Here is a 14042-nt window from a genome sequence, read left to right on the forward strand (position 1 = left end):
CAAATCACCCAGGGCAGCCAGAGGAATGTCCTGGGTCCCGACAGGACAGCAGGGTCACAGTGCCCGGTGTCCCCAGGGCTGCAAGGACACAGCCCCAGTGCCACGAGCACAACCTGTCTGCTCACAGGGCTCACTGGGGCACACGACTGCCAAGGACACCAAGAGCTCAGGGACCTGCAGGCAGCTTCAGAACTCTGGGGAAGGACCATCTGTGTGGCTGTCGTCACATCAGTCAATGGGACAGGACCCCAATCAGAATAAATTATTGCTTAGGTAATGAGAGTAATGAGGGATTTGTCTTTACAAACCAGCTGCTAGATAAAACCAGCACTGAGAGATAAAAGAAACAATGGGAAGGATTCCACTGACTGATGAATGGAAAAAGATATTTTACTTTTACAAATAAACTTTAGGATTGCTGATAAATGAAAATGGGCATTGAAAGATGAAAGAAACAATGGGGGAAAGCCTTAAATTCCATAAGAATTGAAAATTAAAAGGGAGGGTTATACATTAGAGGGAAATCTTTGGTATCAGATGTGTTAGGAAGTCTATACCTCTCAAGTACCTCAGCCACTGGGGAAAGAGAGAAGGGAAATTGGGATAAAAAGGAGGCTGCATCCTCCAAAAATTGGAGAGACGCCAGAGGAATGCCCCATGGCCTCTCCCTTTATTCAAATTAAGTCAAAGGACTCCTCTGTCTCCTTTCTGGACATAAACCTCTGGTATTTGTGGATTAATTTTCCTGACAAGTATATAACTTTCTAATCCAATAGACTGATGCCACAGAGTTTATTTTGCTTTTCTGTCCTATAACCTTACTTTTTTCTACTGCAATGTGGGTATTTTTGTCCAATGGATTCTTATTACATGTACACACACATATGTCTCTATTATAACATCTAAACTCTCAGCTTATTCTATACAATCACATTACTACACTATAAAACCCTTTATCATCTCTTCTTATACAGTTTCTTACTTACTTAAGGCCTATTCTTACTCATAACTATAGAAGCATGAGTTGATTTCTCTGTTCAATGTCTGTGTACCTTGATTTCACATCAATCTAGGCTCCTTCCAAGGCTGTGAAGATTTCTATCTTCCCAATTCCCTCTTGCTGGGCAGGCAAGCATAGGGAGTTGTAAGAACCTGAATGAGAGATGTGGGACTCCAGGTGGCTCTTCAAACTGCAGTTTCTTGTATAAAAAATACTGTTTATTGTATACAAACTGCAGTTTATTGTATCCATGGTGTTACAGCAGTCCAGGGTCGTGGGTGACAGAGCCTGTGCCTACAGCTGTCAGCTCCAGCTGCACAGGAGCCTGCAGACCCTTTAATTTTGGTTACAATGCATTATATACTTTTCTTTGCTGAGCATAAAGATTTCTTTCACTAACTGGAGAGCTTAATTGGATAATCCTTAAATGATTAAATACATAACAGACTGAAAGGGCTCTATGAAGTCAAGTGTCATTATTTTATCATGTGATAAAATGATGTGAGTATTGAAATTTCAGATTTTAGGTGCAGGTAAAATTACAGGACTCTCCCAGGGAGCCTGTACTCCTTTATTTGCAGTATACGACTAATTTAATACAGCTGAACCAATCTATACCTTAACTTTTACCTATAGCCTAACTACTATGTCATATGATATCATATCATATCATATCATAGCAATCATATCATATCATAATCATATCATTATGATACCTATATAATAACTCCTATAATTACCATGTTCATGTTGTAGGCGACGGGGGTCACACATGGTAGGGACGGATGGAGACGAGATCTCTTTGAAGCCAAGTTGTGAAACTATCGGTTTATTACAAAGGGCGTGGGTGAAGGGCCCTGTTGCGAGCTGCCAGCCGCAGCTCGAAGCAGGGCCCAGAGAGGAGAGGCTTAAAGTGGGTGAGAGTCAACGGCAAAGATTTAAGAGCGGAGAGCATGTATAAAGGAAGGGGTGAAGAAGTGCAGAGGGAAGACAAAGAGACAAAGAAAGAAAAGGGTTCTTTGTCGAAGAGGAGCACGAGAGCGGGCAAAGAGATAAGGGAGAAGAGAGATAAGAGAGTGCGGAGAGCGAGCAAAAAGAGAGCAAAAAGAGAGAGCAAAAAGAGAAAGCAAAAAAGAGAGAGCAAAAAGAGAGAGAAAAAAGAGAGGGAAGCTCCCGTTACAACACAATAAATCGTCTTCAGTGTTGAATATGCAGATTCTCATTAACCAATCTACTACAGCATGCATATCTTATAACATTTCCACACAACCTATAAGAATCACTACATTACCATACTATGTTTACGTGTTAAACCCTAAATCTTATTCTTTGGGCCTTATCTGCCAAGCTGCAAGGCCTGCTCTGACTCTTAGGCCTGCCTGCTTGCAGAGGGAATTGTTTCCTCCAGGGGGGATTACATTCAACTGGTCACAACTAAGGTATCTCAAAGGTTGCTTTCATTTCAATCTCCTTTATAGTTTCTATATTCTCAAAATTTTTTGCTAGGCAGTCATATTTAAAAGGCTTTCTTGTTTCATCCTCCCCAACATCTCCCCCGTTTTGATGAACAAAAATATTAGACACTGTCTTACTCATAATTCTTTTTTTCTATATCCCTTCCATGAGCTCCTCTGGCCTGCTGCTCCTCACAGTCATCCAGGAGACCCCAGCATGAGGCAGAGATTTTTTACAAAATATCTGGTGTGAGAGCGAGGAACAGGCTGCCCTGGGAGGTGTTGGGTACCCATCCTTGGGAAGATCCAGAGCCACGTTGGAGGGGGCTTTGAGCAGCTCGCTCTGGTTGGAGATGTCCCTGTCCATGAGATGCCTCAGATGATTTCTACCATCTCATGGGAAATGTTATTCTCCTGGATTCACTTTAGATTCCTCCCAGGATTCTCCTGGAGTCTTTTGATCTCTCATTTTGTGACCTGATTTGATAACCACAGGCCCACAGTCTTCCAGGAAAGGTTCTCAGTATGTTTGTTCTCCTTTGGAGTTTTCACTCCAGAATCCCCTTGTGGCTGCTCCCAGGTATGTCCCAGCGTCTTCACACCTCCTCGAGGAAGCAGAGCTCCCAAGAGACAGCCCCAGGTTCCTCCAGCGAGGATTCCCAAGATGCTTTTGCTCATTTGGAAGCATTTCTCTATGCCAGGGTGCACTGGAGACTCCTCCTGGCATCTGCCAGAGTCTTCTCACTGGTTTAGGCACTTGATATCCCAGGCAGCAGCCCCAGACTGCTCCAAGGCAGGTACCTGAGGAGATTTTTGTCTTTTTGTGGTAGTTGTATCTTGTGTGATCTACCTGAGACTGTTCCAAGGAGTGTCCCACAGTCTTGACCTCCAGTTTCAGGATGGCAAAAATGTCTAGCAGCCCCAGATTGCTCCAGGGAAGCTGACCTTGATGAATTTTTACTTTTCCAGTGAACCTGCATCTTCCTGGATCTCCCAGGCAGGCACCACCTGGAATCTTGGACACACAGAGATGGAGGGAGCTGAGATCCCGGGTGGCAGCCCCAGAGGGCTCCAGAGAAGCTGCCCGAGGGGATTTTGTGTCAGGGAAGAGGGAGCTGAGCAGGGCTGCAGGAGCACAGGGGCAGCCCAGGGTGGGGACACATGTCCGTGTGCCCTGCTGGGCACTGTGAGGAGCAGCTGGACGTGCCTGTGGCTGCAGGCTCTGGGTCTGGGCTGCTGCTGGCTGCCTTGGCCACATTGGCCTCCTGGTGTGGGGCAGGCAAAGGGCCGGGCTGGGCCCTGCTGGTGGTGAGTGCCAGGCAGGGCTGGCCAGGCAGGGCTGTCCGAGACTGTGACACTCTCTGGGGCTGTGGCACTGGCTGGGCTGTAGCACTGTCCGGGGATGTGGCACTGTCTGGGGCTGTGGTGCTGGTAGGGCTGTGGCACTGTCCGGTATTACAGCGCCTGAGTGGGTCGCTGCTGGTGAGAGAGACGAGAATCTTGTTTCTTGATCAGAAGGCTGGATTTGTTGATATATGATATATAATACATTATAACTATACTAAATAGAATAAAGAGAGAAGTTTGCAGATGCTAGCTAGGCTAAGAATAGAAAAGAAAGAATCTAAAACAAAGTTGTGTCCAGGGACTCAGTCCCCTAGCTTGCACTGGTGATTGGCCCTTAATTATAAACATAGAAAATGAGCCAATCAAGGTGAACCCTATTACATTCCACAGCAGCTGATAACAATTGTTTACGTTCTCTTTCTGGGGCCCTCAGCTTCCCAGAAAATGCAGAAATCTGAAAGAAAGAATTTCTGTGGAAAAATGTCTGCGACAGTCCGGGGCTGTGGCAATGGCTGGGCTGTGGCAATGGCTCGGCAGGGCTGGCTGTGGCAATGTCTGGGGCCGTGGTAATGGCCGGGGCTGTGGCGATGGCCGGGCTGTGGCTCTGTCGGGTCTCTGGTGATGGCAAGGCAGGACTGGTGGAGGCTGTGGCACTTTCCAGGGCTGTGGAGCTAGCTGGGGTTGTGGCACTGTCCTGGGCTGTGGAGGTGGCCGGGCTGTGGCGATGGCCAGGCTGTTGCACTCTCTGGGGCTGTGGTAATGGCCGGGCTGTGGCGATGGCCGGGCTGTTGCACTCTCTGGGGCTGTGGTAATGGCCGGGCTGTGGCGATGTCTTGGCTGCCCTGAGGCTGCGAGCCCCAGCCAGCACAGCGGCTGCCCCACTGCGGCCATTGTGTTCCCGCCAGGGTCCCTGGGCCGGGCCGCGATGGCTCCGCTGCTGCTGCTGCTGCTGGAGCTCAGGGGCTGCGGGGCCAGGGCGGCCTGGCCCCGTCCCCATGGAGGGACCAGGCCCGGCCTGGGCTGCCCTGAGGGCGCCGCTGCTACAGCTGAGAGCACGGCAGGAGGAGGAGGGGGAGGAGGAGGAGGAGAAGCAATCAGATAATTATTATTTACATTTTTCTCTGAGGCTTCTCAACTTCTTCCCAGGAGAAATCCTGACGAAAGGATTTTTCAGAAAATACCACAGTGACACTGTCCCAGCTGCAGGATCTGCTTCCCATCGGTCCTGAGCTCAGCCTGGTGCTGAGCAAAGGGGCTGGGCTGGGGTCATTCCCTGATGGGGGCTGTGCCCCCTCCCCAAATTCCCTCTGGGGAGCAGGAGCTGGGGCAGGAGCCCCGTGGGGAGGGACAAAGGGGTGACACCGGCATGGGGGGGACACACACAGCCCCTGGGGACCCCCCCTCACCTTCTGCTGCAGCACCAGGAGGATGAACCCCAACATGGAGCCACAGAACCCTGGCAGCATCGTTGGGCTGGAGTGTGGTGGCTGCTTTGGGGGTCCCATCTGCCCTGAAACCCCTCCCAGACTCCCCAAACCACCCCACAGCTCCTGGCCAGGACTTCCCCAAAGCACTCCCTCTGTGGTGGTGTTTGAGGGTGCCCAGGACGAGGGAAGAGATGAGAATCTTGACTCCATGTTTCAGAAGGCTTATTATTTTATGATATAAGATTTATTTTTTTATTATAAAAAGATTTATTATTTTATGATATATATTATAAGAAAATGATAAATTAAAACTACACTAAAGAAAGAGAAATGAGACATCAGAAGGCTAGCAAAGAAAGGAATACAATCTTGTGCCTGCTCAGAGTCCTGACACAGCTGGACCTATGATTGGTCAATAATTAAAAACAACCACATGAGACCAATCAAAGATGCACCTGTTGGTAAACCATCTCCAGACCACATTCCACAGCCATCACAGAGTTATTGTTTACATTTCTTTTCTGAGGCTTCTCAGCTCCTCAGGAGAAAAATCCTAGCAAAAGGATTTTTTAGAAAATATGTCCGTGACACTCCCTGCAATGTAAATGGCCCTAAGAGCCACCAAACCCCCTTCCCATCTCCCCCAAAACCCACCCAAATTCTCTGCAAGCCACACAGCCCAGCCAGGACCCCAAACCCCCCTCACAGTCTGCCACAAAAGCCCCCCAAACCCCTCCCAGCACCACAAACACCCCAAGAGCAACAGGAGCCTCTCCCCATTCCCCCAGGACCCCCCAAACCCCATCCCCCCACCCTGGCACTGACCAGGAGAGGTTGGTGGGCAGGAACATCCCCAGCCAGGGGCAGCCCAGGCACTTCAGCAGCGATTTGGGCACTTTGGGAGGACACCCCAAACGGGGAGAGCCAGGCCAGGGACTGGGACAGAGCCAGAATTCCTGGAGAACAGACGGGCTCTGGGGGACAAACTCTGCCAGCACAGCTACGAGACTGTGGCCCCACAGCCCTACAACACCCACATCCTCCTGGATATTCCTCTGAACCCCAAATTCACCTCCAAATCCCAGTGAAGTGGTGCAGCTTTAGATCTCTCTGTTTAATTTCTTTATTTTTACCTCAGTTCTGGATGTTTTGATGGGATAAAGATGGAAATTATTTAGGTTGGAAAAGACCGCAAAGGATCATCCAGTTATGCTCAATGCCACCAGAAGAAACGATTGGACAGAGCAGAATTTTTAGGGTGCAAAGATATGTTGGGGGGTCCTTTTGTTCCTTTTTACTTAGAGAATTGCTAGTAAACACTAAGAACTGGATACTTCAGAAAACAAAAGATGTGACCAAAGCTCAGGGAGGAGGGCACCTGGCTGCACTTCTCTTATCTGGGAGTTTCTCCCCAGCCCAGCCCAGAGCTGCTTCTCCAGCTGTGGGTTAGAAATTTAACTCGGGGTAGAAACCAATTTTAGATTTAGCTGAAGTCTGCTGTTTAATCTCCTGTAGTCTGTTAACTTGTGTGCTCCCAAAAACGCCTGCAGAGAAAACAAAGGAGATACAAGGCTACCTAGAAAGGAATGCAAACATCCAAGCTGAAGAGAGATAAGGAGAGGGGGATCCCACCTACCCTGGGGCTGAAGCAGATGGAAAAACTGGATCTGGGTTGCAACTATGTGACTAAACAACTGGCAGGCTCATAAAATTTATAAGACAGTTTAATAGATGTGTGCCAGGAAAATTAATCCACAAACATCAGAGGTTTGTGTCCAAAAAGGAGACAGAGGAGGCCTTTGACTTTATTTGCATAAAGGGAGAGACCATGGGGCATTCTCCTGGGGTCTCTCCAATTTTTGGAGGACACAGTCTCCTTTTAATCCCAATTTCCCTTCTCTCTTTCCCCATTGGCTGAGGTACTTGAGAGGTACAGACTTCCCAAAATGCCTGATACCAAAGATTTCCCTCTAACGTACAACCCCCCTTTTTAATTTTTAAATCTTATGGAATTTAGGGGTTTCCCCCATTGTTTCTTTCATCTTGCAACGTACAATTTCATTTATCAGCAACCCTAAAGTTTATTTGTAAAAACACATATCTTTTTCCATTCATCAATGATTGGAACCCTTCCCATTGTTTCTTTTATCTCTCAGTGCTGGTTTCATCTAGCAGCAGACCCACAGCTGGTTTGTAAAGACAAATCCCACATTCCTCTCATATGCACATGTCTTTTATGCATATGCGACAGGTTAAGAGGTAAAATAGATTTGGGAATTTTCGGGGGTGCCCGTTTCCTTAGGGCAGCACTGAAATCAATCATACTGGCTTTACAGCTTCTACAAATTGCAGGGCTTTTTCTGCAAATCAGGGTGAGCCTCTGCTGTGAGACTGCACTGGGATCTTATTGCGAAAAATGCATGTATCTTATGATTGGCTTTTCACAAATATTAAAATGAATATTATATGTGTTGTGTTAGAAAGTAATGCTGTATTAATTCTCTTAAGTACTGTGTTAAATAGTTTTAGGTTATAAAAAATGTTTAAATACAAACGATGCTATGTAGGATACTCTTTTTAAAGAAAGGACTCACAGCGAGGTAGCAGCCACAGGACACCTGAATCTTTCAGAGAAAAAGAATTTATTGCCCTCTTATCAGAAGCAACTTCTTCCCACCTCCAAGGCGCCCTTAGGATTCAGGGAAAGAAGGCGACAATGACCAGACAGAATCCTGTGTTTGAATGGAATTTATGCATCATGTATGATGTGTATAAATATGCAACAGGCTATTCTTTTTAATGGTTAATCCTTTGTTAACGGGTGTCCTTTTTTGGGCTTGTGCTGCCCAGAAGAAGGTACCTGGACATCTGTAACTCTTTGTCTCTATTGTCTCATATTGTCCTAATTTAAATTGTCCAAATTGTTATTACTCTAATTATATTACTATTTTTTATAACCATTTTATTACTATTAAACTTTTAAATTTTTAAAAACAAGTGATTGGTGTTTTTCAAACTTATTAACACCCACCTCACTGACAGAGGGACCATCCCCGTCTGCCTGGGACCCTGAGCTCGGCTCTCCCTGCCCTGCAGCCACTGTTATAGATACATATTATAATAGTGGCTTTTCACAAATGTAAAAATGGATTTTATATCTGTGGTGTTAAAATAACTTCGCTATATAGTTTCTATTTCTGTTGTTAATTAAGGTTAGACATAGTAGTGAAATAGCTGATATAATTATGCTTGTGCTAAAATGCCTGCTTTGGTTGGGATGACATCCAATTGAGAGGAACAGCAGATTTGTCTTTACAAACCAGCTGTGGGTCTGCTAGTAGATAAAACTAGCACTGGGAGATAAAAGAAACAATGGGAAAGATTCCACTAATTAATGGGAAAAGATATTTGCCTTTACATATAAACTTTGGGGTTGCTGATAAATGAAATTAGACATTGAAAGATGGAAGAAACAATGGGGGAAACCCCTAAATTCCATAACAATTAAAAATTAAAAGGGAGGGTTATACATTAGAGGGAAATCTTTGGTATCAGGTGTTTTGGGAAGTCTGTACCTCCCAAGTACCTCAGCCCATGGGGAAAGACAGAAGGGAAATACAGCTGGGAAACTGGAATAAAAAGGAGACTGTGTCCTCCAAAATTTTGAGAGACCCCAGGGGGATGCCCCATGGCCTCTCCCTTTATTTGAATAAGTAAAAGGACTCCTCTGTCTCCCTTCTGGACATAAATCTCTGATGTTTGTGGATTAATTTCCCTAACACAATGAACACAGGATGACGACACCTGTACAGATCTGCCAACCACTGTCTGAAGGCACTGTGGACTGGGGCCAAAATGAAGATGATGATAAAAAAAGGACTAAAACCACAAGCCAGGAATACTCATGCTCTAAAAAGGCAGATCCAAGGAGGAGATATGCTAAGGAGTTCTTGGAACATGTAAACTAGCTTGGGGAAATGTTTACTATGCATAAGGGTCTATGAATATTCAAAAGGTTGGTGTAAGGGAAACGGTATTTAAGGGGCATCCCCTGCTGAGTGCCAAGATGCACCTGGCTGTAATTGCCTTTGCTCTATGGTCCTTGTTTCCTATTGTCCTTTATGAAATTTTTAAATTTTTCACAGGAGACTGAAGGTGTTTTTCACACCCCACACCCCCTGCCTGCTGACACATCTTGCCAGCCCAGCCTGGTGCTCCCCAAGCTCTGCTGGGGCACCTGGATCATCCAACCCACCCCTGTGGGTTTGTGCAGCAGAGCTTCTGTCAATGCTGCAGTTGTTGTTCTTTGTTTGCTTTACTATACACACCACCAAAGAACTGTTATTCCTATTCCCATATCTTTGCCTGAGAGCCCTTAATTTCATGATTCTAATAATTCAGAGGGAGGGAGTTTACATTTTCCATTCCAAGGAGGGCTCCTGCCTTCCTTAGCAGACACCTATCTTTCAAACCAAGACAAGGTAAAAAATCAGCTCTTCCCAAGGACTTTCCAGTATGGAGCTGAGACCCAATGGATGTTCCTGCCCCAGCGTTGAGACAGGTGCCTACAGGGATCCAGGATGATGTGGAGACCACCAGCCAGGCGTCTTCTCAACTTGGATAATTGGGAATGTGGATCAGCAGGGCCTTTCCAACTTGGATTATTGGGAATGTGGGACACCAGGGCTCTCTGCAGCGAGGAAGTTGGAGGGGGAGGAAGTTGGAGCAGTGCATGAAACTCCTCCTGCAGCTGGGGCACTTGCAGGGCTTCCCTTAGCGGTGCCTCCACTGGTGTTGATTCAAGACTGAGCTGGTCCTGAACCTCTTCCCACACTCCGGGCACTCGTAGGGCCTCTCCCCGGTGTGGATGCGCCGGTGCCTGGTGAGGTGGGAGTTGTGCTTGAAGCCCTTCCTGCAGACGGGGCAGCGGAAGGGCCTCTCCTCGGTGTGAATCCGCTGGTGGGTGAGGAGAAGGGAGCTGGTCGGAAACGATTTCCCACACTCAGAACACTCGTAGGGCCTCTCCCCTGAGTGGATCTTCTGGTGGGAGGTCAGGTGGGAGCTCCGGAGGAAGTTCTGGCCACACTCCCAGCACTCGTAGGGCCGCTCCCCGGTGTGGATGCGATGGTGGATGGTGAGCTGGGGGCTGTCTCTGAAGCCCTTCCCACACTCAGGACACTCGTAGGGCTTCTCCCCAGTGTGGATCATCTGGTGGCGGAGCAGGCGGGACCTCCAGCTGAAGCTCTTCCCACACTCCAGGCACTTGTGGGGCTTCTCCCCATCATGGAGCTGCTCATGGAGCACCAGCTCTGAGCTCTGGCTGAAGCTCTGTCCACCTTCCTGGCACAGGCTGGCTCTTTCCTCCGCAGAGTACCCTGGGCTGGGTTTACAGCCCTTCCTCCTGGGGGATCTCTGGGGCTTTTCCTCCCCATCGGATTCCTGCACCGGGGAGTCACTCAAAACAGCCTCTTCCATGAGGTTCTGCTGCCCTGGAGATTTGTCCTCCCTGCTCTCCATGCACAGCTCCTGCTCTGGGGGAGGAAGGACAAGGACAGGATGGGATTTGCCTCCGTGCCACAGGCAAGGGCAAGGAGATCCCCCCAGGGCTGTGCTGCAGCCAGGGCCGTGCTGGGCTGGGAGATGGAGCGGCACAGAGGGGAAAGGGGCACTGACTTCCTCCTCACCTGCCTCAGTGTCCCGGGGCATCTTCCTCTTCCTTGCAGCCTCCTCCTCCATCCAGCCAAGGGTTGGGAATGGGAAATCCTGGTTTGCAGGGAAAACAGGGGATGAGCACACAGAGTTTCAAGGTCCTTCTGCCCAAGTCCATCTCTAGAAGTCACCAGGCATAAAAACATCGCAAACACCAAGATTTAGCACTGAAATTGGCTCCCAGGTGTTCTGTCTCTGTGGTCTCTCCCCTTTGGGTGTTCCCCCTATCCCAGCTGCTTGGGGGCACAATTGCATTGGGGGGGTCTCCCATCTACTCAGTCCCTGCCCTCCCCAATCTGCTGGGAGTCACAGGAATCCAAAAAACAACAATTCCTGCCTTTTCCATCTCTCCATCATCTGGGATGATTGGAGTTTTGGGCTCCTGGGATCCCTACTCCCCTCATTCTCTGCTTTGGGCTGCAGGGGATCCAAGGAGTCCCCCCCTGCCAGGGACTGGTTTGTACTGGGGGAACTGGGAACGACTGGGAATGCCTGTGAGCATGCTGAGGGACACTGGGATATACCAGGAGTGTCTGTTAACCATACTCAGGTGACTGGAACCACACTGGGAACAGGTGGGACCATGCTGGTGAGAACTGGAACCTCATTCCGGGGGCAACTGGGAGCGAGTGGGAGTGACTGGGTGTACACTGGGGACAACTGGGCATGACTGGGACTACACTGGCAGGGACTGGGATCATCTACGGATTGGCTGGCACTATACTAGGGACAACTGAGATCACACTGAGAGGAACAGGGAGTGACTGGAACCGTGCTGGGGGCTACTGGGATCCTACTGGGATCACAGGAGGAGAAGCTGGCCAATGCTGGGAGTCACTGGCATCATACTGGATCATACTCACAGCCACTGGGACTGCACTGAGGGTGACTGGGAGTGGCTGTGAGCAACTGGCATCAGGCTGCAAGCAACTCATGGCAGCTGGGAATGACTGGGAACATGCTCGGAGTAACTGGGATACACTGGGAGGGACTGAAACCACCCTGGGGGTAAATGGGAGCAACTGGAACCACACTGGATGATCATGGGAGCAGCTGTGCCCATGCTGGGATCATACTGGGATCCCATGGGAAATGGCTGGGATCATACTGGCAGTGACTGGGAAGGTGCTGGCTCCAACTGGAACCATACTGGAAGCGACTGGGAGCAACTGGGCCCCCACTGGGAGTTCCAGGGAGTCACTCTGAGCATGACTGCAATAATACTGGGAGTATCTGGGACTGACTGGGGTCATACTGGGGGTGACTGGAACCATACTGGGAGTGACTACTGCTCCTGCTGGGGTCATCCTGGGAGCCACTGGGATCACACTTTCGGCAACTGCCAGAAGCTGGGATCATGCTGGTGGCCACTGGGAGGAACTGGGAAAGACTGGGATCATTCTGAGCTAACTAGAACTGTACTAGGCACACTGGGATATGCTGGGAGTGTCTGTGACCATACTGGGGGGGCTGGAAGCACACTGGGAACAGCTGGGACCATGCTGGGGGCAACTGGGAGTGAGTGGGACCATGCTGAGAGGGACTGGGACTATTCTAGGGACAACTGGGATCATACTGGGAGGAACTGGGAACAATTTGAATTATGCTGGAGGCAACAGGGATCATACTGGGATGACAGTGGCAGTAGCTGGGTCCATGCTGGGTGAGACTGGGATCACACTGAGGGTGACTGGAATCATACTGGGATTGACTGGGAGTGGCTGTGAGCAACTGGAATCATGCTGAAAGCAAGTGGGGGGAAGTGGGAGTGACTGGGATCATACTGGGTGTAACTGGGATCATATCAGGAGTGACTGGGATCATACTGGGACTGACTGGGATCATACTGGGAGTGACCAGGATCATACTGGGAGTAGCTACAATTGGACTGGGACTGTAGGGGGTGTGATTGGTCCCTGTCTGGGGGGTGCTGGGAGCTGCCAGGCGCATGCTGGGAGCCGACTGCACAGCCACTGGGAGGAACTGGGAGCAGCTGGGAATGGCAGGATGCAGCTGCAGCAGCGGCAGCTCCCCGGTGGCCCCGTGCCGGTGCCGCTCGTGGTGCCGGCTCTGGCTGTGCCGAGATCCCGCTGGAAGGGGATCCCAGCCAGGGACCCCATGGACACCAACTGGGGGAACCCCGGGCCGGGCTCCGACAGCGCCACGGGCAGGGAACGCAGGGACAGGAGAACTGGGGGGACACCGAGATTTGGGGGCTGGGGGGCACAGGGGGAACCAAAGGGGGAACCAAAGGGAGAGCTGGGAGAGCAGGGAACGGGGTTTGGGGGTTCCAGGACTGAGAAAAGGGGAGGCTGCGGTGGGCAGAGGGGGGACGGGCTGGGCTAAGGGGGTTCCTGCATGCAGGAAAGGGAGCTCCAAGGGTCCCCAGTGTCCCCATTCCATGCAAAAGTTGGGAAAAGCCAGGATGGCTGGGAATAGGGGCCCCGGGTGTCCTCGGTGTGAAGGAGATTAGGGGCTGGGGTCTGGAAAAGGCAGGATTTGGGGTCAAGGGGCTCTCTGAGTGAAGGAAAAGGGGGCTCTGGGGGCTGGGAGAGGCGGGATGGCCGGGAAGGGGGTGCGGGGGTCACTGGTGTCGGATAAGGGGGTGCAGGTTGGATCCCCTGCCCGGGAATGGGGGTTCAGGGCCCCCCCGGTGCTCCGGGATGGGCGATCAGACAGTCCCGGTGCCGGGGGTGCCCCTCAGCTCTCGCCGCAACCCCGGAGCCCCAGGGGCGCCCCCAGCCCCAGCGCTGGAGCCATCGCGCTGCTCCTCCTCACTCCCAGTGTGATCCCAGTACGGTCCCAGTAGAACTCAGTCACCCGGGAGCTGCTCCCAGGATGATCCCAGTACAGCCCAGTCACTCCCACTGCTGCCATCCCTCCCCACCCCTCGCTCCGTTCCGACCTGGCCCGGCTCCATCCCCGCTCCTCCCGCCGGCTGCGAGGGCTCCGGGACCGGGGCAGGAGGAGGCAGGGAGGAAGAGGCGGAGCGGCAGCAGGAAGCGGCGGGAGCAAAGCGCGGTCGCAATCGGGCGGCTCCAGCGCTGCCTGAACTCCGGACCCCGGGAGCATCGCCCCCCATCCCGCAGGTGCCCGGGGAGGTTC

The 14042-nt window shown here is 50.6% G+C and overlaps 1 protein-coding gene across 1 annotated transcript; it reads right to left on the reverse strand.

Annotated features, from left to right (window-relative positions):
* Positions 1-9977: 9977 nt before the first annotated feature.
* Positions 9978-13881, reverse strand: LOC128946667 (zinc finger protein 397-like). Its single transcript, XM_054290611.1, has 3 exons — positions 13843-13881; positions 10913-10991; positions 9978-10759 (listed from the first exon to the last, which is right to left on the reverse strand). Exons 1-3 carry the CDS (start codon positions 13855-13857, stop codon positions 10002-10004), a joined length of 852 nt encoding a protein of 283 aa, XP_054146586.1. The 5' UTR covers positions 13858-13881; the 3' UTR covers positions 9978-10001.
* Between the last annotated feature and the right edge of the window lie 161 nt (positions 13882-14042).

Source organism: Melozone crissalis, unplaced genomic scaffold, assembly GCF_028551555.1.
Source record: "Melozone crissalis strain CALT ecotype California unplaced genomic scaffold, PUWL_Pcris_2 ptg000082l_1, whole genome shotgun sequence".
Classification (NCBI taxonomy): domain Eukaryota; kingdom Metazoa; phylum Chordata; class Aves; order Passeriformes; family Passerellidae; genus Melozone; species Melozone crissalis.

What these genes read in the sequence shown, in the direction of transcription:
- LOC128946667 (XM_054290611.1), bottom strand. An exon ending in GCCCCGGGACACTGAGGCAG is followed by an intron (nt 10,760 to 10,912) that starts GTGAGGAGGAAG and finishes TTCCTCCCCCAG; the next exon opens with AGCAGGAGCTGTGCATGGAG.